Source organism: Stigmatopora nigra, chromosome 15, assembly GCF_051989575.1.
Source record: "Stigmatopora nigra isolate UIUO_SnigA chromosome 15, RoL_Snig_1.1, whole genome shotgun sequence".
NCBI classification, from domain to species: Eukaryota; Metazoa; Chordata; class Actinopteri; order Syngnathiformes; family Syngnathidae; genus Stigmatopora; species Stigmatopora nigra.
In genome coordinates, this window is record NC_135522.1 from 12,825,001 (window position 1) to 12,851,500 (window position 26,500).

Genomic DNA, 26,500 nt, shown 5'->3' on the forward strand with positions numbered 1-26,500 from the left:
CACAGACAGACAGACACAGACAGACAGACACAGACAGACAGACACAGACAGACAGACACAGACAGACAGACACAGACAGACAGACACAGACAGACAGACACAGACAGACAGACACAGACAGACAGACACAGACAGACAGACACAGACAGACAGACACAGACAGACAGACACAGACAGACAGACACAGACAGACAGACACAGACAGACAGACACAGACAGACAGACACAGACAGACAGACACAGACAGACAGACACAGACAGACAGACACAGACAGACAGACACAGACAGACAGACACAGACAGACAGACACAGACAGACAGACAGACACAGACAGACAGACACAGACAGACAGACAGACACAGACAGACAGACACAGACAGACAGACACAGACAGACAGACAGACACAGACACAGACAGACAGACACAGACAGACAGACACACACAGACAGACAGACACAGACAGACAGACAGACACAGACAGACAGACACAGACAGACAGACACAGACAGACAGACACAGACAGACAGACACAGACAGACAGACACAGACAGACAGACACAGACAGACAGACAGACACAGACAGACAGACAGACAGACACAGACAGACACAGACAGACACAGACAGACAGACACAGACAGACAGACACAGACAGACAGACACAGACAGACAGACACAGACAGACAGACACAGACAGACAGACACAGACAGACAGACACAGACAGACAGACACAGACAGACAGACACAGACAGACAGACACAGACAGACAGACACAGACAGACAGACACAGACAGACAGACACAGACAGACAGACAGACACAGACAGACAGACACAGACAGACAGACACAGACAGACAGACAGACACAGACACAGACAGACAGACACAGACAGACAGACACACACAGACAGACAGACACAGACAGACAGACAGACACAGACAGACAGACACAGACAGACAGACACAGACAGACAGACACAGACAGACAGACACACACAGACAGACAGACACAGACAGACAGACAGACAGACACAGACAGACACAGACAGACAGACACAGACAGACAGACAGACACAGACAGACAGACACAGACAGACAGACACAGACAGACAGACAGACACAGGCAGACAGACACAGACAGACAGACACAGACAGACAGACACAGACAGACAGACACAGACAGACAGACACAGACAGACAGACACAGACAGACAGACACAGACAGACAGACACAGACAGACAGACACAGACAGACAGACACAGACAGACAGACACAGACAGACAGACACAGACAGACAGACACAGACAGACAGACACAGACAGACAGACACAGACAGACAGACACAGACAGACAGACAGACAGACACAGACAGACAGACACAGACAGACAGACACAGACAGACAGACACAGACAGACAGACACAGACAGACAGACAGACAGACACAGACAGACAGACACAGACAGACAGACACAGACAGACAGACACAGACAGACAGACACAGACAGACAGACACAGACAGACAGACACAGACAGACAGACACAGACAGACAGACACAGACAGACAGACACAGACAGACAGACACAGACAGACAGACACAGACAGACAGACACAGACAGACAGACACAGACAGACAGACACAGACAGACAGACACAGACAGACAGACACAGACAGACACAGACAGACAGACACAGACAGACAGACACAGACAGACAGACACAGACAGACAGACACAGACAGACAGACACAGACAGACAGACACAGACAGACAGACACAGACAGACAGACACAGACAGACAGACACAGACAGACAGACACAGACAGACAGACACAGACAGACAGACACAGACAGACAGACACAGACAGACAGACACAGACAGACAGACACAGACAGACAGACACAGACAGACAGACACAGACAGACAGACACAGACAGACACAGACAGACAGACACAGACAGACAGACACAGACAGACAGACACAGACAGACAGACACAGACAGACACAGACAGACACAGACAGACAGACACAGACAGACACAGACAGACACAGACAGACACAGACAGACACAGACAGACACAGACAGACACAGACAGACACAGACAGACACAGACAGACACAGACAGACACAGACAGACACAGACAGACACAGACAGACACAGACAGACACAGACAGACACAGACAGACACAGACAGACACAGACAGACACAGACAGACACAGACAGACACAGACAGACACAGACAGACACAGACAGACAGACAGACAGACAGACAGACAGACAGACAGACAGACAGACACAGACAGACACAGACAGACACAGACAGACACAGACAGACAGACACAGACACAGACAGACACAGACAGACAGACACAGACAGACACAGACAGACAGACACAGACAGACACAGACAGACAGACACAGACAGACACAGACAGACAGACACAGACAGACACAGACAGACACAGACAGACACAGACAGACAGACACAGACAGACAGACACAGACAGACAGACACAGACAGACAGACACAGACAGACAGACAGACACAGACAGACAGACACAGACAGACAGACACAGACAGACAGACACAGACAGACAGACACAGACAGACAGACAGACACAGACAGACACAGACAGACACAGACAGACACAGACAGACACAGACAGACACAGACAGACACAGACAGACACAGACAGACACAGACAGACACAGACAGACACAGACAGACACAGACAGACACAGACAGACACAGACAGACACAGACAGACACAGACAGACACAGACAGACACAGACAGACACAGACAGACACAGACAGACACAGACAGACACAGACAGACACAGACAGACACAGACAGACACAGACAGACACAGACAGACACAGACAGACAGACACAGACAGACAGACACAGACAGACAGACACAGACAGACAGACACAGACAGACAGACACAGACAGACAGACACAGACAGACAGACACAGACAGACAGACACAGACAGACAGACACAGACAGACAGACACAGACAGACACAGACAGACAGACACAGACAGACAGACACAGACAGACAGAGACAGACAGACACAGACAGACAGAGACAGACAGACACAGACAGACAGAGACAGACAGACACAGACAGACAGAGACAGACAGACACAGACAGACACAGACAGACAGACACAGACAGACAGACACAGACAGACAGACAGACACAGACAGACAGACACAGACAGACAGACACAGACAGACAGACACAGACAGACAGACACAGACAGACAGACACAGACAGACAGACACAGACAGACAGACACAGACAGACAGACACAGACAGACAGACACAGACAGACAGACACAGACAGACAGACACAGACAGACAGACACAGACAGACAGACAGACACAGACAGACAGACACAGACAGACAGACAGACACAGACAGACAGACACAGACAGACAGACAGACACAGACAGACAGACACAGACAGACAGACAGACAGACAGACACAGACAGACACAGACAGACAGACAGACAGACACAGACAGACAGACACAGACAGACAGACAGACACAGACAGACAGACACAGACAGACAGACACAGACAGACAGACACAGACAGACAGACACAGACAGACAGACAGACAGACACAGACAGACAGACAGACACAGACAGACAGACACAGACAGACAGACACAGACAGACAGACACAGACAGACAGACACAGACAGACAGACACAGACAGACAGACACAGACAGACAGACACAGACAGACAGACACAGACAGACAGACACAGACAGACACAGACAGACACAGACAGACAGACACAGACAGACAGACACAGACAGACAGACACAGACAGACAGACACAGACAGACAGACACAGACAGACAGACACAGACAGACAGACACAGACAGACAGACACAGACAGACAGACACAGACAGACAGACACAGACAGACAGACACAGACAGACAGACACAGACAGACAGACACAGACAGACAGACACAGACAGACAGACACAGACAGACAGACACAGACAGACAGACACAGACAGACAGACACAGACAGACAGACACAGACAGACAGACACAGACAGACAGACACAGACAGACAGACACAGACAGACAGACACAGACAGACAGACACAGACAGACAGACACAGACAGACAGACACAGACAGACAGACACAGACAGACAGACACAGACAGACAGACACAGACAGACAGACACAGACAGACAGACAGACACAGACAGACAGACACAGACAGACAGACACAGACAGACAGACACAGACAGACAGACACAGACAGACACAGACAGACAGACACAGACAGACAGACACAGACAGACAGACAGACACAGACAGACAGACACAGACAGACAGACACAGACAGACAGACACAGACAGACACAGACAGACACAGACAGACACAAACAGACAGACGCACATACATGCACACACACACACACACACAGACACACAAACACACACACGCAGACACACACACTCACACAGACAAACACACACACGCAGACACACACACTCACACAGACACACACATATCTTGCATAAAATGTGAAAAAATGCACTTGTACCAGTCAATGTTCGCTCAGTACGTCGCCATCTCACCTATGGTGCTGCCGTCCTACATATTTAAATGTGCTGTCTGGCCAGACGCTAGTAGATGTGTTCGTATCGTTTACCCTATCTGCACCACAATAATTTGTTAAGACTGATCCAAGGTCTTATGGTTGATTGTTACCTGCCAAATGTGTATCTCTTGCTATTTTTGCACCTAGAGACTTGTTATATTTTTTCAAACGAGAGCACCAGGCGTATTAGGGCAAATGGAATCAGTTTTATCCAAAAACAGAGCACTTTGGCCGGAAAGAATGGTAGGACGGCGAGGCCGAGCAACGTGGTGGAAGTTTAATATCTCGGTTGGCGGTCTGGCTGCCCATGCAGCTGCGGTGCATGTCGGCAGCGAAAGACATCTGCTCCGCCGCTTGGGCCAGGGCCCGGCCGGAACAGTTTTTTGGAAGCGGATGCCTTTTGGGGCATTTTTAATTCAAGCATTAACTGAACGTGCAGATCATCATCAGCATGTGTTCGATGCTGCTGCCTGCCTCATGGTAAAGCCAGCTTTACTCAATAAGTTCAACCAGCTTTATGGTTTAAAAAACAAGAACAAAGCTTTGTTTTGACAGATTCATTTATAACAGACAATGGTGTTTTTTAAGTAGTTTTGGTACTTGACCAGATTACTTTTTAATTGATCAACTTTATTTCATTTTTCAAGTATGACAATGGTCAAGCTATGGTGTTGTTTCGATAGAGAGTACGTTAGAGGGTGAAGCGAGCTCGCAGGTGAATTTCCTCGACACTTGTCTGGCATGTTTTGAATGGATTTGCCCTAATGTGTGGATGGCGCCGGTGTGCTATTTTTAGCATCAGCTCATTTGACCACAAGAACACGAACGTCCCTTGGCTTGACCACAGTATTAATATGGTGTTTTACCTTGGTCATATCTTGAGGATCAGGGACAATAAACATTCCTGGAGGAGGTTCCTTGTAGATAGACATGATATCCCTACAATACAAAATATAGTTATGCCAGCATTTGAACGTCAGTAATGAGAGCAAGGGTATCACACTCGTGTTGTTTCGTGGGCTGCATTGACATCAACTCGATTTCATGTGAGCCAGACTATTTTAGATCTTTTTTTTTATTGGATGAAGAACTGGATCAAATAGTCCAGGGGTGGCCAACCCGCGGCTCCCAAGCCAAATGCGGCTCTTTGCCCGGTTTCATGCGGCTCTTACGTCCATATCAAAGTTTGTATTTGTGTTTTATTTTTATTTGCGTGTGCGCTTCGCTTGTGTTCAATACCGTATTTTCGTCCGTTGCGCATGTGCTTGGGATGAAAATACCTCAAAGTTTCCCAGTAGGAGCAAGGTCATTTGAGTAAATGTTTTTAACAGAGTGGGAGAGCTCCCGTGAACCAGAAGCGACAATGAACGGCGTCGCGCACACAAAAAGTATCCCAAAGATCGAGCGTCGGCGAGGCAGACCAAGGCGAGAGTGCTCAGCCGGGAGGAGCCAATAGGAGAGCGAGGTGTACACCCACATGGTGGGCGCGCTAGTTAAAAGCCATTCATAATAAATGACAGATCACAAGGAGCGAATGTTGCGCAAAAATAGGCTCTGAGTTTATGACAGAAGTCCCACTAAGTAACATGCATAGTAAAAGAAAAACACTATTGTAAATTATTATATTTCTGTTTGTGGACTTGGTTGAACTGAGAGTTTGTCTGTGTGAGACAGTGCACACAATGTTCATTGTTGATAATGACTGGCCTGTGCTGTTAGTACTGTAGGAGTCAATTTATCTCATTACTATGCTGGTGTGTGACATTTACAATAAATCTGGCTGAGCAAAGGTATGTGTGTGATGTGGCTCTTTGCGGTAACACAGTAAAAAATGTGGCTCTTTGCGGTAACACAGTAAAAAATGTGGCTCTTGATCTCTGACTGGTTGGCCACCCCTGAAATAGCCCTAAATGCTGAGCTTTTTTAGTAAGAGAAAACAAATTTTAATCATTTATTTTTTATTTAAATAGGAAACTAATATTTTTAAATTATGTTCAATATTTAAGTGGAAAACAAAATGTTTATTTATAGATTTTACAAAAGGGTTTTTGAACTGAAAACACAAAAATTGGACTAAAAAATTACAATTGATTTAAAAAGGGGAAATCCGGAAATATGATATACATCTATAATCTTCACTTGAATTTGATCCTAAAACAGAGAGTCGGTACTCATGATTTACTCTCTCCGGCTGCACAAATTGATGTGTGATGTTTCAAAAGAAAAAGGTTCACTTTCAATGCACACACATCACAGAAAACATTCACATTTTTGATGCAAACACACATGGCATACAAAACACGTGGACCAAATGAGCTACCGGAATTTGAGTTTTTGCTACTGAGCATTTTCAAACCGACATCACTTTATCTGAAAAAATGACTGCAGATAAAGATATATTAATGGAGATTTGACATTCAAAGTACAATTTGCTCGAAGGGTAGGCGTGGCGAATGATCACCATTATCGCAGCAACCTCTATTTACACATTAAAAGTAATAAACAAATGGGAATAAAAATGTATGTCAAAATATCCATTCATGAGGCTGATACCATTACATTTATCATCTATCCCATCAAGGGAACGCATAGCAGTGACATTAAACGAAATTTAAGATCATGTTTTTTGCTGTAAAAGTTGGAGATATCGGATTGGCTACACAAGTGGTTGAAAGGAGAACAATGAACGAATGTTTCTCAGCTGCGCAAAATGAGTCTCTAATGATTCTCACACCCTAAAGTACGAATGCAAAGCATGTGTGCAAAAGGCAATTCACACACATTTTATTAATGAGCGTGTTTCATTTCAGATGTGTTTACAAATCCCCCAAAAACTGTGTTCCTGGCAGACATATTTGTAAATCACAAATTACAAATGTTTCTCTTCTGCGAAAGTTGAGTCTCAACAATTCTCACACCCTTAGGGTGGATTTCAAATACAAAGCATGTTATTTGTGCACACAAGACAATTCTGAATCACACATCTTAGGCATGTGATTTTCGCGTCAGATGTTTCCAAATCTCAAAAGATATGCGTTTTGTACCACGCGAGTGTGTATTGAAAATGTGAATGTTTTTGTTTCCGGTCACCCGTGTGTGGATTGAAAAAGTCCATGTTTCTTTTGAGACTAATCTAGCCCCAAATTTGAGCTAATAGAATTAACAGTTGCAAACAATTCGCGCAAATAACGTCAGCTCTAATGTCACAATTTTAAAACTTTAGAGAAAACAATTTGTTGGGGTTTCATTGTATCGATGAAGTACATTACCTCTTTATTCTTAAAATAGTAGGCTGAGAAGTTTTTTCGTTGTCCCAGTCCATACTACGGGTCGGATCCCAAGAAGCGGAGTAGACCTCTGTTAGGGGGCCCGGTCCGACCATTCCTGCAACCCCTTGCCCAACATCCTGAGTGGGCGTAGCAGTGTGTACGTTCGATGATACGGACACAACAGGCGGAGATAGAACAAACGCATCCCAAAAGCCATTTTGAGGAGCAGCAAGACCCTCCGTTGCAGACCCTTCAGGACTTTGGTCACTCTGATCACCCTCATCAGCCAAAGCAGAACTAGTGGGAAGTGGTCCACCCATCAGAGAGTTTGCCAAAGTCTGCAGGGAAGATGATCCACCACTTTGTCCAGTGACAGCAGAGCTTAGTGCAGGGGTGCTCATTACGTTGATTGCCAAGGTACTACAGGTAGATCTCCTGAGAATAAGATTTGATCCAATTTGTTAGTTTCCTTCAGGCCTGAACAATGTCTCGTTTGTACAGCGACACCACAATTTGCCCATCACATTTCTCACATTTTAGTTTGAACATCCACATCTGACTCAATTAACAGTCATTAAGGTTTCATCAGGGTCTACTGTATATTCTCACATAATAACTGCCTCGTTGTATGAGCCCCACCCGTAAAATTGCCTTAAAATTTTCCGTTTACATAGTTATCTCCCGTTTACAGTTTTTCCCAGACGCGGGTAGACTTGAGTTTGAAATAAAACAAAATGACACCCTGATTTTTTTTAACGTTTTATTTCTTGTTTGAAAGTGACAACTAATTGAGTAATATGAACTTTCGAAAAAATTGAGATATTTTGACGTTAAAAGCACAAGCATTTGGCTGCCACAACATCTTAAACTTCTGGTAAGAAAATTGTAATTTCTGTATTTAGAAAGCATCATGTTCTAATCAAGATAATTATTTCTTTTTTCAAATTGCATAATTTGATATTTTGCATTTACAAAGAGAAGCATTTTAACTTTCTTATGGTATTGCTCCTAAAATTTGCTTTTGATTCAGTATCTCAGAAATTCCACTTGATGATTTTTCTTAAGATTTTCCATTCAAGTAACATTTGTACTACCTATGAAAACCATGGATATTGACGTGAGAATTGGGATTCAGTGGTGGCTTATGTGCAAGACATTGTAAAATGAAAAAAATTCAATGCTACTTTCAGGGTGCGGCTTAAACTCGCGGTCGGCTTATATGCGAGTAACTAAGGTATATTTTTCCCGTATTTTGTGTGTTTTTTTTTTTAATCATTTCAAATTGTGTACGCCGTATAACAACTTTTATAGGGAAAAATTCTATAGTTACAAGTACGTTTTTTTGTAAGACCAATCTTGTTTTACACATTTCGGGTCTGATCCAGATCGTCTCAGTATCTGTGGGTCAGCAAGCAATGTACGCTCGTATGTTCAAATTATACATTCTCATTTGTGATATATTTAAAATACCGTAATATTAACCCTTTAACACACACCGTGTGATAGAGCGCAGTCCCATTTGCTTGTATATTTTCTGTTTTTTGTCAATACATTGGACGTCTCGTCCGATAAGGCGCTAGCATTTTATTATTCCACTGTCAGTCAGAGTTGTGTATTCTGGGAACTTGATTCCAGCTTTAAGGAAAGCTCGAACAGCATTATGGTGAATCTGCTCAAAACATAGAAAAGGCGCACCGACTGATTGGGCACCCCATTTACTTCGGGGAAAATTTGAGACTTGAGTGCAGCCTATGTGAGTAAATATGTGCCGCATTGTGTATGTACGGTTCATTATATCTTAATGAGGGGAATTGCAATCATTAATAAGGGGAGCAATTGGCCGATATTGACAGAAATGAGACAGCCTGGGCTTTTATTTACGACCCTCACAGCTACCTGTTATGTTGTACTTAATTTCGGTGCACTTGGTTGTTAATCGCGCGTCTGAGCTGTCCGCCCAGCAACCTCGGTGCCGACAAACCCCCAGAAGATCGGCTCCTTGAAAAAAAAAGTAGATCGTGTGAGGTTTTAGGATTTTTAGAATATAGCCTATTGACAGATCTCCAATGCTGTCAGCCATCGTTCGCCAGCTAACAAAATGGAGCTAAAATGTCGGTGTTTACAAATTATTCGAATCATTGAAGGGTAAGTTATAAGTTCAAAGTTTCTCTGCCTGTGTGGTGGTACTGTTTTATCCGAAAAACGATCATCTGAGTACATAAAATCAAATATTTCTAACCCTGGCATAGAAGCTATTTCTCGTTAGCTCCACTGTTTATGTTGACTTTAAACTAAGAAAATCGTCCACAAACTCACATCTCTCATGGTGTTACAGTCTACAGACAACGTACCAGCAGACTATGTTCATTAGATAATATAGTCACATCACCCGTGCTCTGTTCATAACCCCAAGATGGCTCACCTTCGACATCAGACTGTGGTCAAGTGAGCCGGTTATTCTCTTTCTGAAGACTAGGCAGCCGTGCTTCATTCTCGGTTGCCCCTTTCCTTCAGGTTTTACGGCAAACAGACAGGAAATGACTGACGCGCGTATGAACACAGAAAAAAAAGAATACGACGAAGACGCCTCCCAATCGAGCACTTCGGGCATTTAATTTCAACTCCCTCTCATTCGGGTCATGCTTTGCAATTTATTAAATGTAAAAATGATGTATTTACCAATAAACGTCACCCTTTTAATTCAATTAAATAAAATGACGCCATTTATTTTTTAAGTACGTGCAATAAAATATGAGTTCCAATACATCAAAATTAATTAATGGAGTTTGTCATTGAAAAACCAAAACGTGAAAGATAAACATGTCATTTGTGTTTTTTTTTTGTTGTCAAAACGTCAAATGGCATTGAAGCCTCTGAACAAATTAGGTGCTAATTGAAAGAATAAATTAAAATAAATGGAGATTGTCATAGTAAAACCAAAAGGTGTAAGAGAAACAGGTAGTAATCACCCATCACCTGGGTTAATCTGGTGTCAAAATGGAAAGGAGCCTGTGATCTATTGAAGTAATTAGGTGCTAATGATATTTATAAAATAATCATTAAAAGCAGTGTGTAATTGAAAACCTAAAATGTGCACAATAAACAGAACCCATCACATGTGTTTATTTGGAGTCAATGGGTCAAATGACATGGGAGCTATTGAATTAATTAGATGCTAATAACAGTAATAAGTGAAGAATTAGAAAATGGGCTTTATTAAAAAGAAATTAAAAAGAAATGCGGTTCTGATATTCGTATAAAATTTGTTATTAATAAATGGGATTTGTTGTTGAAAAAACAAAATGTGTATTATAAACAAGGAGTAATCACCCCCATGACCCTGGTGAGGATAAAGCGGTTCATGAAATGAGATGAGAAAATGAGTTGAGATTAAACCACCAACCAGGATTATGGATGATAATTGTATTCATCCCGTATTCTTTTTAATTGTGGCAGTAACAAGAGCATGATTAGACAGAACAGCAAAACAAAAGCACAAAGCAAATCAAAGTAAATGGAATCATCAAATCATTAAGACATAAAAGCAGCAAAAACACAAAACGAGCAAGAGCTTGTACGGCGCCATCTTGGTTGCGGTAGCTAAAACGGATACAGACTCAAAAAGACGATGTAAATTCGAACAAAAACTGAAACCACACACAGGAGGTCTTCCGCAAGATAGGGACCTTCTGCAGACTGTGACCGAGGTAGAGAAGGTGCACAGTCACTCTTTGAAGCTGTTAGCTTCATCAATAATGATACTTTAATATATTTATAAAATACTGCAGGCAGACATCTGATTCAATTATTGACATTTAATTAAATTGGCCTCTCTGATGATCAATCTTGCACGTGAGAACATTCCGACCTCGTCTTCGACGCCAATGATTCTACTGTGCAGTCATTTCTTCTGCCCTTTTAAGGCCATAAATCAAAACAATTACAAGGTTATTGATTAATCCAACTGCGTAAGCCAAAACAACATCCGCAACAATTATAGCATTTCTGGTATTCAATATTAACAATTAAGGGAAACTAAAAACAAACTCAATTGGAATTTAAACAAACAAGCCTTCAATCGACAAAACAATTCCATAAACAAGCGAAAAGAGCGTCACGATTGTGCCAGTACGACAGAGGTTGTCAGAGCTTCAAGTTCTTCATTAATTCCCCAGCATCTGCAAGAAGTAAATCGAAACCCTTCAGCGTCCATTCCTCAAGTTCAACATGGCTCTTATTTTGTCAACATGCTAGCAGAAGCTATCAGTGCTAGCCGTCATCCTGCACCAGAGCCCACAATATTTACAGGAGATCCTTTGTAATTAAAAGACTGGACACTGTCATTTCAAACATTAATAGACAGAAAGACTATTACAAAGATTGATGAATATTATGACTTGAGGAAGTATTTAGGCGGCGCAGAAAAGGGCTTTTGAAGGCTTACAATGAACAAAAGGCTCTGTCTGAGATTCTTCTTTTGAGGTTGAATTCACGCTGATAAGGAGACAGATGGTGGGGACTTCAAAGGACAGGCCGAGACAGAGGTCTGGAAGTTGTGGATTCCAGGAGAGTGTGAAGTCCGAAGAAGATACTCCTACCGGCAGTCTTGGACCAGTCCAACTCTCATTGTCAATCAGCGAATGAATATGCATTTTTGTACTACTATAACTGGGAAAATGAGGGTCTGGGCGATGTCTTTCTCATCCTCCGCTTGGGACAGCGACACTCAGCGGGCTTATTCTTAGGGAGGGAGACCCGGAGCTCTGTACGATTCAATTCGTCAGGAATAAATCATCTGTGGATTAACTCGCTCAACCCTGGTCTGTCTCCTCCGATGCTGAACACACTCCATTGTTAGACGGGATGAGACAGAGTTAAGGAATTGGAGCCAGGTGCTAAAACTATTAGTCTAGAATATGCTTATATTTTAACATTTTATAACAATTTTGCGTGAATCATATTCACTCAGGAAACGCCTGAAATAGGACAAGGGTACCACAAATGAAATGGGGTGGACAGAGGTTGGCACCTCTGTAAAATGTATTGAATTTCAACACACAGTTTCTTTTGTATTTTACCACTTGAAGCAATATTCTTCCTCATCAAAATTGATAACGTTTAGATGTTCTTATTTTTTTGCCCAAGGTTTATTAATTTCATCATTTCGTCCTGTACCTGAAAAACACTCCAATTCATTAAGAATGCAAGTAAAACAAAAAAAAATACCAAAATGGAACAACTTTAATTACAAGAAAAATGAAAACTAATAAGACATACCAAATCCCCTCTAAAACTGATCGCTGAATTGGTGAAGTAGTGAACAAAATAACAATTCTGAAAAAACATAATAACCTTTTTAAGTATGTGTCTTGAGTGAATTGCACGTGCCAGTCGCAATATTATTATTATCTTTTAAATCTGATCCCATGGTGCAACTGTGCACTGCTGCGCCTCATTTGTCAAATCCAGTCCTACCGCAGCCACAGATTGTGGTTAAGCAGACAAAGGACGTGCTGGGGACCAAATTTGTTTGGACGGCTACCGCTTTTCAGGTAACTCTTGACCCATCGGTTGTTTTCCTTCCGTCGATGGTTCATTATGTACTTTGCACAAATTCTACCTTTTCAAGATCTCATGAGTGTCTCGTAACTATAGTCTATAGAATTACCTTCAAGTTTTCTTGGGACTGGTTTCACACAACGCTTCAATATGCACGCTCTTCAGCTGCGCAGGTATAGGGTGACTCAATTATGTTTTGGTCAACGACGTCCAGCAATAAGTTGTCCTAAATATTATCCAGTTACCGAGTTTTTTTTGTAAAAAAAAATATCCAGTTTTACCCATTTCTGTTAAAATCTGGATCGTCTAGGTCACTGGTAGCAGACGAAAAGTTCATCATCGACTGCTAACACGTCATACCTTGAGATACGAGCTTAATGCCACTAAAAAAGTTTTTACAAAAAAGTTTGGATGAACCATTTTTACCCATGATAAAGTAATTGTATTTTTGCAATGTTTTCATTTACTTAGGATGGGTAAGCATCTGGGTGGCTGGTGGTGCGAGTGATTAGCGCTTCGGTCTCATAGTGGGACATCTGGGTTCAAATCCAAGTCGGTCCACCTGTGTGGAGTTTGCATGTTCTTGCTGGGCATCCATGGGTTTTCTTTAGGTATTCCGGTTTCCTCCCACAATCCAAAGACATGCATAGTAGTAGTTTAACCTTTAAAGATATTACTGAGAGATGTGTTTTTTTTGTTGTTTTCTTATGGCTCCAATATTCTGAGCAGAGTACAGAAATGTTCCCCATCTTGTAAAAAATATTTTTTAGAATACCGTATTTACTCACATAATCTGCATGTTTGAAACTAAAATTATGGTATTTCTGAGATACTGTATGAATTGAAAGCACATTATGGTCAATATAATAAGGAATTTATATGCCTGTCTTTGTAACCGTTAAATATCAAATTACTCGATATATCAAATATCTCAATTTCTTTAGATGGTTCATATTGGTGTAATAGTTGTCATTTTCCAACAAGAAATAAAAATAAATAAATAAATCAACACAAACTTTTTTATTTCAATAACAAACATACAATTTCCTTTAACAAAATTAAGTAATATAAGATTATTAACTAAGTGTACCCATACCGGTATCGTGTTCACCAGGTCTCTGGGTGCAATAATAGCATGAGATACACATTATACCGGTTGCAAGGCTGATATTTAAATGATCGACCGCAAAACCATCGTATTTATGGTATTTAGTTTTTGGCACCTTGCAGTTTCATGCATGTCGTCTTAATATGTTCATATAAGTCATACCCTTGAATCAATCAGACGCTATTTCTGTTGCACAGTGACTGCTGGGATATATAGTCCTTTTGTCAATACACCCAGGTTGGCGGCTGTGATAACTTTGCACCAATAGTATCAATATACTATAATGGCAAACACAGTAATTTGGTGCTACATGCAGCAAATGCATGCTACACCCGCACGCTAAAAACACGTTCTTAAAAAGGAAACGGAAGCAAAACTGAGTTCGGTTGTACTTTATTTAGCCATTTTACAATGTACTCGCGACATCATCTCCCACAAAACCATCAAAGTCCTCATTTTCTGTGTCCCAATTGAACAATTTTCCATCAAAAACGCAGAATTTAATGCGTTCATCCAGGTGGCCACAATCCATTCGAAAATAGTAGCTAGTTGGTAGCAAGCGTAACTAGCCCGGCGCTGCCTGCCACCATTCGTCATGCTGTGTTGACGTCGATGTATACAGGCCACAATCCATTTGCAAATAGTAGCTAGCTGGTAGCTAGCGTATTTTTTCCAACTGTGCTTTCCATGCTTCGTCGTGCTGTGTTGATGTCGATGTATACAGGCCATAATCCATTCGTAAATCGTAGCTAGCTGGTAGCTAGCGTAACTAGCCCGGCGCTGCCTGCCACCATTCGTCATGCTGTGTTGATGTCGATGTATACAGGCCACAATCCATTTGCAAATAGTAGTGTATGGTAAAACAAAGTCTCTTTGCAATTGCTAGTTCAAATTGTATCAGTTTTTGTAAGTGTAACAGAATCATAGTCATCTTTATGGCTGACATGTCAGCATAAACACCCAACTGTCTGACTGAACAATCAATCTTAGTCTTGTGATTGAGTAGACATGTCAGGACAAATACTCCACTGTCCGACACTGATCAATTACATTTTGCCCTGCAAATGACTGAAACGTATCTGTCCAAAGTCATAGTGACAACTGTCAGTTTTGCCTGTATTTAAGACACACTCACTGGTCATTCGACTAGAGTTGCAAGAACATCGCGCTGAACAGGACTCCACTGTTCGAGCTCTCACTGTACACTTTGCAGTCTGGTAATAAACCTATTTCCTATTTAAATTGATGTCACTCTTTCTTAGCCTGCTCCTGACGTTGTATTTTCAGACCTATCAAGTAGCTAGCTGGTAGCTAGCGTGACTAGCCAGTCGCTGCCTGCCACCATTCGTCAGGCTGTGTTGATGTCGATGTATACAGTCCCCAATCCATTCGCAAGTAGTAGCTAGCTGGTAGCTAGCGTAACTTTTCCAATGGTGCTTTCCGTGCTTCGTCAAGCTGAATTGATGTCGATGTATGCAGGCCACAATCTATTGGTTGTATTGACAAAAGAACTACAGATGCTCCCCTACTTATGAACATTCAACTTTAGAACATACGGTGCATACGAACATGTCTGCAAATTCTGTTTATGTCGACAAATGTTGGTAAGTTCCATTTTGTATTGCGCACCTTTTTCCTTCTTTCCGCCGCTAATACCGACCCCTGGCACTGTGAGAACTCAACTCACCCAGCATCCACCTTTCTCTGCCCAGTTCGTTGCAGTGCGGAAGTACGTGACGTATCTCCTGTGCGCAAAGAACCTTTTTCATTTCTATCATTAAATATCTCCTGCATCCATTATTCAATATGGTTGGTGAAAAGCAAAAGGATTCTAGTGAGGGAGGTGCAAGGAAGAGGCAAACCATTTCATTTGAAACGAAAGTGGCAATAATAAAGAAGCTAGATGCGCGTGAGAAAGTGGTGAGTGTTGTACGGGAATACAACTTGTATCGTTCGACCGTCAGTACCATTTATAAACAGAAAGATTGAGCAGCAGGACCCAATTATTGAATGTTGCACAAAGGTTGCAAATCAATTGAATGATGCCATACAGTGCTACCGCATTAATGATGAAAAAAAGAAGAAAACTGTGCAATCGTCATTAGATAGCTTCTTTTGACTAGTATTAGGTTCATTAATAATTACCTTCGTCCGTAATTATCAATAACTGCAGGCAGACATCTTATTCAATTATTGACATTTAATTAAATAGAAATGGATACAATGGGTAAAGGCCTCCGAAGGGGAGAGTTTCAGCAAGTGTCACCTTAAAACTTCCGAACGTCTTCCCGAATAGACGTTTTCGTCCCACTCTTATGGTCATGAATCAAAACAAGTTACAGAGTTGTTGATCATTCCATCACGTATGAGTAAAAACAACATCTGGGACTACAATAACAATCAAAGTATTTTACCAATAACAAAAACAGGAGACTAGACCTAACAACGTTTAGATTAGAGTAAATATACAACCTCCTTGACCTAAGAATCATATAATATAATCATAATCATATAATGGTTACATACAGAAAAACCCGAAGTGTACGGTTACATAACGATAACAACATTCTTGTTATTGGCCGAATAGCCCTGGCCTCGTCACCAAGGGCCCACCAAATCTCAAGGACCCAGATTGGGTGGATTGTTTGTATAACCATCCTGGAACAGGCCGTCCAGGTTAAAGATGACTTGGCAATACTCGTGACCTCGCAACACTTTTGAAAACAGAAAGAGAATGATTTAACAAAGTAATGAATTAATACAGAGAATAGAAAGAGAATGATTTAATAAAGAAATGAATTAATATAACTATTATAATAGTAATACAGAATAAACCCAACATTCCCCCATTTTTATAATATGTATGTTATTAATCATTTCTTAGTAATCACTAAATGGTAATGTCGGGTGACTGTGATTTTTTCCCGCCTACTCCTTACTCCCATGGCTGGTCTGAAAGAGAAAGAACATAATTATATTCGTCCAATTGGTCCTCGGATTTACCGTACTCCTGGACCTCACTGCTTTCCCCAAACCGTCCCATAAGATACAACTCATGTACTTTAGAATTTGTAGGGGCAATTGCAGTATTTATAAGTCGGCTTAGCAAGGAGCGCAAACGGGATAATACAGCACCCACACAATGTTAGGATAGCGGTAATTGTGCCTATAGTCACCATGAAGGATGTAGCCAAATCTTTATGTTTTCCAAAGGTCTTATCCCACCAATCTGACAATGCGGACGTATCTACTCCAGAATGCTCTTGCATATTGCGGTTCAGTGTTTGCAGGCCAGTAATGGCCCTGGTGAGAGATCCACTGGGTGACGTGTTGTTCGGTATGAAGGTGCAACATTCTTTTCCAAACATTGCACACACGCCCCCTGTTTCAGCAAGGATCATATCCAGCGCTATGCGATCCTGGAACGCCATCAGACTGGTAGCTGCCAGTTGCTCCTTTATGGCCACAAATCCCTGTTCAGTATAATTTCCGAGTTTTTGGACATTGTAATGTAAGTAATTTATTCTATCCACATTTTTGTTTGGGGTGATTAGAAGGAAGATAGACTCCCAACCTGCTGCGATCTGATTAGCCAGCTTATACTCATCTGGTACGCCCCGGGGGATGCCAATCGCATCAATGTATGTTGGATCTCCTTCCCTCCATGCCTCTCGACGATGTCGGGAGGGACGACCCGTCAGCATCTCCGAATTCTGAGCCGCCAATTGTATCTCCTCCACTGTGGATGGAAAAACAGACACTGGTAAGAGCAGTGAGACCAAAGCACATAGTCCTGCCGCGTTTTGACAGGAATCGTATATTTTATCTCCACCACACCACCACCACAGGTCAGATCGTGATATTAGGGGTGCAGTTGTTTTTAGAACGCCGGCACACCATGTCTCATTTATCGCCCCCAGCTTCAGACCATGCCCTGTAAGGTTTAAGCAGGAAAAATGATTAAAGGCAACATGTTTTGAAAATGTGGGTATCTCCTTTTCTCCTTTTGTAACAGAGTATACCTTATTCCACTTCTCACAATTGGGACTTACATCTTTTTTTGTCATTACCTCTATTACACAATCAAAAGTAATCTGCGCGGGTATTATTCGTAAAAGAGGCCGAGGCCCCATACATGCTACACAAGATTCAGCATAATTTGGAACCCACGCCCTGCAGTAATTAGTAAGACCCAAAAATGACATGATTTGTCTTTTAGTTAGCGGCTTGGGTGCTTCCAACACCACCCTCTTTCTGTCATCCAAAATCTTTTTCCCACCTTTCACCAGATTATGTCCCAAATATTTCACTTGTTCTTTACAAAACTGCAATTTATTTCTGCTTATTTTGTGGCCCTCCGACGCCAAGTGCCTTATCAATGTCACAGTGTCCTTTTTACACACTTCCACACTAGGCGACGCCACAAGCACATCATCCACATACACAATAATCTGGCTGCCCCCCGGTGGCTGGAATCTTGCTACACTGCTACTCATTATCTGTGAATATATCGTGGGGCTTTCACAGTATCCTTGTGGTAATCTTGTAAAAGTATATTTTTTCCTACCAAACGTAAACGCAAACCAATATTGACTATCTCGATCTAATGGGATGGAGAAAAAAGCATTACTTATGTCAATTACCGTGAAAAATGCTGCCTCTGGATCCAAATTATTCAGAAGTGTGTGTGGATCTGGCACACACGGCGCGCGTTGAATTACTGCAGAGTTTACCGCTTGTAAATCCTGAACCATTCTCCATCCCACAGAAGGAGCCGCCTTTTTTACTGGAAAAATTGGGGAATTACAAGGTGAATCATCACATTCAATTATCACTCCCGCCTTTAACAAATCTTCAATTACCGGACTTATTCCTTTTAAGGCATCAGGTTTTAGTGGATATTGTCGTATACATGGCCTAAATTCACTTTTTGGTCTAATTACTACAGGTATAACCCCTTTAACGAGCCCTACATCGGAAGGTCCATTTGACCATATTTCAGGAGGAACTGTTGCTAACAACTCCTCCTCCTCTTCCGAAAGTAGATATACTTCCTTAGTTGTTTGTGATAGTCATAGCAGGTAAATTCCCACATTCACATTCACCCCCACAGTCTGAAACACTGCCTTTCTGTATGTTTCCGTACTTTCGCTATACTCAAGACCTGTATCCAACATTATCCAATCACTCGTCTCGCGGGCTGTTTGTATAAAGTCACGTATCACCTCCTTTCCCTGATTATGTGGCTTGCATAATACAATGTGTGGAGTTCCCCACTCGAGAAAAAGAGTCTTATATTTCCTTGACAACTCAACCCCTGCCACAACTGTAGAAATTCCGTCCGTGTACATATATTCCAATTTAATTTCAGACGGCGTGACTCGTCTCAATTTGTTTTCATAAATTTCGTCAGGCCCCTCCGTCATTTTGTACCACATTATAACATGGAGGGAGTTTATGCTCGCCACACTCTGCCGCGTCTCAATCAAACTAGCAGCTGTAGATAACAAACTGTTTCCCACACAAGCCGGCGTATTATTAGACACATCCAGAGTATAGTAAAAGAAAGCAGGTTGTTCTACATGCAAAACATTTAATTGGCCACAATTAATTTCCTTTCGCCTTTTAACCACCATATTTCCACTAGCGGAGGGGACTAACGCCAATCCCAATTGTAATAGTCCATCCCTACCCAGTAAATTGACAGGACACTCTTTTACCACCAACACCGACATTTTACATGTTTCCCCTTCCGGATCCCTTATCCAAACCGGAAACGTCTCTGAAGCAGTAGCAACCTGCCCATCAGCTGTCGCCACATAAACCTTATTTTTCATGAATTTAATTCCCGGAACATCCTGTGTAATTGCAGTTTTACAAGCTCCAGTATCACACCAAAATTTTAAACGTACCCCATTCACAAACAATGTAATTTCAGGTTTAATTGAATCAAGTGTCAGTATTTCCGCTAAATTTAGCTCCACTCCCCTAGACTCGACCCCACCAGTTGTCCCACTGGGCCCTAGCCCTACGCCAGGCCTTGCTGATTGAGTCCCAGCCCTAGAGGCTCTGTTGTCTGGGCAATCCCGCGAAATGTGCCCAGTTCTCCCACAAATCCAGCATGCATTACTTTTAAATCTCCGATATTTATTTAACTTACCCCCATCTTTTCTCCAGTTAATTTTGTTAAACTTTTTATGTCCTTCTTCTCTTTCTTGGTAAAACATTTCTTCCCCCGCAGAGGACGGCCCCCCATGTTTTTTTACCTTTTTTCTTTAGCACCCCTTCTGCATGCAACGCTTGATTTACGTATTGGTCAAGCGTGCCCGTGGGCCTATCTACCCAATATTTCTCAATCCATTCCCGGAGGGCATGATTTGAATTAGCGTGTAACACATTTTTTAGTTGCTCTTGATAAAGGCTGCCCACCGTGTTATCCTCAGGAATGCCACTGTTGACTTTAAAACAAGCAGACATCCTGATTAAATATTCATCAAAAGCCTCATTATCTTTTTGTTTAGCTCTACCAATCGCAGTATAATTTGCTTTTGTTTTAAATTTTTTCGTGGCATGCTCTATCAGCTCACGCACTCTTATTTCCAATTCACGGCTATCATGAGCTAATGGTCCACACTTTGATTTTGGATCCCAATCTCCTCTAATAGCATGCCAATCACCTTTTAACGCGGCCATCCAAATCTGCTGCGTTTCTACTCCATTTAAGTGATATGACCGTCTAATATCTTCCATCTGCACGACAAATTCCCCCACGTCTATTTTGTACGACGTGACGCCGTCTACGGCTTTTTTCACGTCGTCCTGAGTCCAAGTTCTATGCACCAAAATAACACGGGGTTGGTCACTCTCCACATTAGGGTTAGCAACCTCGATCATGGGGAATTGTTCAAGCACCATGTCATTCATTAGCAGCTTTTCAGGCGGTGATAGCGTTTGTCCCAATGTTTTTGACCATTCCCCCAAGGATCCCCCCGACCTGGTCAAACGGTCTTGCACATCTGTTGGAAAGGGTACAAACGGATTTGTTGACCGTACCGCCCCAACCTCCCCCGACAATTGCTCATCGGTTTCCTCTTTTTTCACGTCCCGTTTCTTACCCACCGGGCCCGTCTCAGAATCCTCTCTTCTTTGGAAAAACACAGCCTGTTCTGCGCTTCCATCCCCACCTTTATCAGCATTTTTGGCATTCCCATCACAACGTTTTTTCGCCATTAAAAACCAAAAATAGGTGTCATTATAACCATCCTTCTCCATTTTCCTTAGGTCCCCTTTATGTTTAGCGCGTATTTTATCTTGTAATTCAAAATTTTTTTGTAAATCAAGCTGGCCAGCAAACCCATAATTTTTTATCCATTTATTTAAATGTTTAACTTTTAAAGCGCTTTGTCTTTCCACAAATTTCCAATCCTTACAAGTTAGACGTATTTTTGGATCGTCATCCAAACCCGCCTTGCTACACTTGTTTCCCATATTTTACTTTTTATTTTTGTAGTGAGTTCGTGTGCCTCACACAGTTAACTCTATTATATTTATTATTATTAATATTATTATTATCTATTCGACTGTATCGACTGTATCTCCTAGGCCTTTCCTAATTTTACTGCAGAAACCACACAAACACCATACAACGTTTACAATATATTCGTGCCTACCCTTTAGACACAGGACACTTCCCAGCCCCGCAATTGTACCTCCAGTACAATATATTTGTGCCTACCCTTTAGACACAGGACACTTTCCAGCAAAATGCCCCACCGTACCTGCCATTGACTAGTATAAACACAGGGTTTTATCGCCGTCACCCAGGACGCGAAACCAGCCCACATTGGACCTCACATACAATGTCCCTTTAACGCATTTGGAAACACCGTCACAACATGCAGACATTAATGTGGACTTACCCGAGATCCATCAGATGTCTCCCTCCAGCAGGAAAAGTCTTCAACCGCCGAGAATCCAGGCGCCCCCGTCGAAAACTCCGGCCCTGGAAAAAGGGTATTGAAGACGCCGTGCACGGTCTTTATCCAGATGTCGGTCAGCAGCGCCTGGGTTCCCGCGTCGGTATATTGACCTCCAAAGCTCCGAAGGACCAAAATATTAGGTTCATTAATAATTACCTTCGTCCGTAATTATCAATAACTGCAGGCAGACATCTTATTCAATTATTGACATTTAATTAAATAGAAATGGATACAATGGGTAAAGGCCTCCGAAGGGGAGAGTTTCAGCAAGTGTCACCTTACAACTTCCGAACGTCTTCCCGAATAGACGTTTTCGTCCCACTCTTATGGTCATGAATCAAAACAAGTTACAGAGTTGCTGATCATTCCATCACGTATGAGTAAAAACAACATCTGGGACTACAATAACAATCAAAGTATTTTACCAATAACAAAAACAGGAGACTAGACCTAACAACATTTAGATTAGAGTAATTATACAACCTCCTTGACCTAAGAATCATATAATATAATCATAATCATATAATGGTTACATACAGAAAAACCCGAAGTGTACGGTTACATAACGATAACAACATTCTTGTTATTGGCCGAATAGCCCTGGCCTCGTCACCAAGGGCCCACCAAATCTCAAGGACCCAGATTGGGTGGATTGTTTGTATAACCATCCTGGAACAGGCCGTCCAGGTTAAAGATGACTTGGCAATACTCGTGACCTCGCAACACTTTTGAAAACAGAAAGAGAATGATTTAACAAAGTAATGAATTAATACAGAGAATAGAAAGAGAATGATTTAATAAAGAAATGAATTAATATATCTATTATAATAGTAATACAGAATAAACCCAACAACTAGTTTCTCGTAAATCTTTCCATCTCTGAAATGTATGCATATAGTACTGTATGTATTCTCTCCATTTTATTAAATGTTTTTTTTTCAGTACAAACCAATGCTGGTTACTTATACAAGCCTTAAACATACAAATGCCCTTATATAAACCTTCAATATACTTATAGGCCTTAAACATAAATTATAATACAAAATATAGCGTGCTTGGAACCTAACCCATTCGTAAATAGGGAAGCGTCTGTACTACATATACCAGCATTCACTGCGCAGTTCTTTGTCTACGGGAAAATAGTAGTCGGTTTACCCTATCGACTGATTTATTTTAATTTATCGTGATAAGAATTTTAGTATTGATCCATATTTAACACACACTGGATTATAAGACGCCCTGTCTATTTTGGAGAAAATTTAAGACTTATGTCCGCCTTATAGTAGTGAAAATACGTAAGTCGCCTCCCCGATTCCCAATTATCACCTCATATTCATAGTTTTAATTGGGAGTACAAATGTGTTATTTTGAAGTAAATTCTTAAGAAAAATCATAAAGTGGTATTTCTGAGATACTGTATGAATCAAAAACATATTGTTCGGGTCCATATCATATGCCTGTCTTTGTAAATGCAAAGTATCCAATTATTCAATTTGAAAACAGAAATAAGTCCATCTCTATGGGAACCTGTTGCTTTGTAATGACAGAAATTGAAATTTTCTTACCAGAAATTTAAGATATTGTTGTTGCCATATTGGTTATGTCAAAATATCTAAATTCTTTCAACGTTTCCTATTGCTTACTCCAATAGTTGTCTATTTGGAACAATAAAATCAAACGAAAAAAAATCAAAGTGCATACCTGTCAACTGGTACGTTCTCGCCGTAATTGGTACAACTGAAAGCCCATTTTTATATTGGTACGCTGTACACATGAAAATGGTACGCTAAACGGTGATTTTGAGAAAAAAAAATAAATTAAGGCACTTTCTAGCCATTTTTCACCATCCGCCATTGTTTCTTCCCGGAAACGCATGTCTGCCAAGTGATATATGTACCGGCGCCTCTGATTGGCTAAAAAAAAAAGATCATGATAAACATTTCGTTTTGTAACACTTTCACCATGTGATTTCCGTTTCCTGTTCCCTTGTTTATGTTTACTTTCATTTGATCAGCTGTTTCTGGTCTGTTTTACAAAAAAGTAAAGTGGTAAGATTTTCCATGTATTTATACATATATGTAAGGGCGAAAACAAAATTTGGTAAGATCACAAATGGTTCGAGGTTGACAGGTATGAAAGTGCAATTTTATTTTATTTCAAAATCAAGGCTAATTGCGTCTGGGCAGCCAGAGCATGTTTAACTAGGTTTAGATGGCAGCGGCCTAGGTAAGATTGCTGTCCCAGGAGGGACCTTGGTAATATGGCTGTGCCTCAAGCGAGTGGTGACGGGAACTAGAGTTTTTTTTCACTTTTTATGCAGGGATATGTACTTTTTGTTTTGTTTGAAATTCATTCATCTAAGTCAGAATTTTGTTAAGTGTTTATCTATTTATCCTTTCTCTATTTTGAGATAAAGGACCGACCGTATTGGCTGCATGCTCTTGCGTCATGACATCTTGACATCATTGTGCCATGATGTCATTGTGCCATGACGTCATTGTGCCATGATGGTTTCAACCTGAAGTATCGTGCATGTCGTGTTGTGGCATATAAGCCATACCCTGGATTCAGTCATTTTTTGTCCTACAAAAGTGGCTTATATCCGAGTAAATATGGTACATGCAGTCTGAACCCCTTGTCCCCCCCGCTTTTTCACATCACGGAGATCAAATGTAGAAAAACTGAATTTAATTACAATGAACAGTGCATCTGCATAATATCCATTTTGTGTATTTTGTTTATAATTCTGTGACCCATAAGTTGAGAGGGATGTCAGAGTTAATTACGGCAAAAATGTCCTCAATGTTATCCAGTACGTGAATTGTCAGATCAGAGCAGATACAAATCTAGTCTATGATTATTCTAACATTAAACATACTTATAGAGTCACCCCCCTCCCTCACTTGGCCGGAACTGACCATATACCCCACTCCGGTGGCAAACAAGGTCACAAATAAAGACAATAAAAACATGCCTTGAGGATGCCGTTTCTCAGCTGCAGGACTGTTTTCCCGCACCATTAGGAAACTTTTTGAGAACCACAACCTCCAGGACTAACCGGACACTACTTACCTATATCAAAAACTGTATGGACACTGTTACTGTTTATAAACAAACCTGGGTTTTTCCTAACCAAAAACCCGGGATAACCAGTTCGACACAGGCTGTAATACCGCCCTTCAGGTCAGGGGACAAGTTACAATACAGCGCTGCCAGAGCAGCCCTGAAGAGACGCATTTAGAAGGCCAGGGCAGCATATACCATAAAATTGATGAGAACTTCACAGAAAAAACTTCCTACAAAGATGATCTCAACAAACTATCTCTGTTGTGTTTGGTGGACTAACTCACTCTAAATACTACAAAAACAAAAGAAATAATCCTGGACTTTCGCAAACGCACCACAGATCGGGTCACACTGCTTGGAAATGCGTAGACAGGGTCCAGTCCTTCAAATTCCCGCGGGTCCACATTATGGACAACATCTCTCCGTCTACCAACACCATGGCAGTGGTGATGAAGGCCCAGAAACAACTTAATTTCCTGAAGGTACTCAGGAGAAACAACTTGCACACTTAGGTTCTGTTAACCTTCTATAGAGCCACTGGGGAGAGCATCCTGGCATATTGCATTACAGTGTGGTACGCTGGAAGCATGGCAGCAGACCAGAGCCATGCAGAAAGTGATTAACACAGCCCAGACGATAATTGGCTCCTCTCTGCCCTCACAGAAAGACATTGCCATCCCTCGCTACCTAAGCAGAGCCGTGAACATTGCCAGGGACTCTTAACACCCTGGTCATAACCATTTCCAGCTGCTGCCTTCTGGCAGACGCTACGGGTCTCACAAAACACGGACAAATTGACTTGGGGACAGTTTTTTTCCCCTGAGCCATCAGGGCTTTGAACTCACATCAACTGACTTAAATCTTT

The 26,500-nt window shown here is 41.7% G+C and overlaps 1 protein-coding gene and 1 long non-coding RNA gene across 6 annotated transcripts in view; one reads left to right on the forward strand and one right to left on the reverse strand.

The window, feature by feature from the left end:
• The window catches only part of ube2z (ubiquitin-conjugating enzyme E2Z), a 56,676-nt gene extending 46,106 nt beyond the window's left edge, over positions 1-10,570 (reverse strand). Inside the window, exons 1-4 of one of the 5 annotated variants that reach the window (XM_077733910.1) lie at positions 10,346-10,566; positions 9,820-9,921; positions 7,924-8,358; positions 5,521-5,593 (exon numbers count right to left, since the gene is read on the reverse strand). In XM_077733910.1, the coding sequence (XP_077590036.1) occupies positions 5,521-5,593; positions 7,924-8,324 (474 nt within the window). In that variant the 5' untranslated portion in view covers positions 8,325-8,358; positions 9,820-9,921; positions 10,346-10,566. Of the gene's footprint in view, positions 1-5,520; positions 5,594-7,923; positions 8,359-9,819; positions 9,922-10,239 lie in introns of all 5 variants that reach the window. The other 4 variants (XM_077733911.1, XM_077733907.1, XM_077733908.1 and 1 more) reach the window with 4 other exon arrangements.
• A 2,811-nt stretch (positions 10,571-13,381) lies between these two features.
• Positions 13,382-26,500, forward strand: part of LOC144208716 (uncharacterized) — a 30,537-nt gene continuing 17,418 nt past the window's right edge. The window contains exon 1 of the long non-coding RNA XR_013328910.1: positions 13,382-13,475. This is a non-coding gene — a long non-coding RNA (uncharacterized LOC144208716). The remainder of the gene's footprint in view (positions 13,476-26,500) is intronic.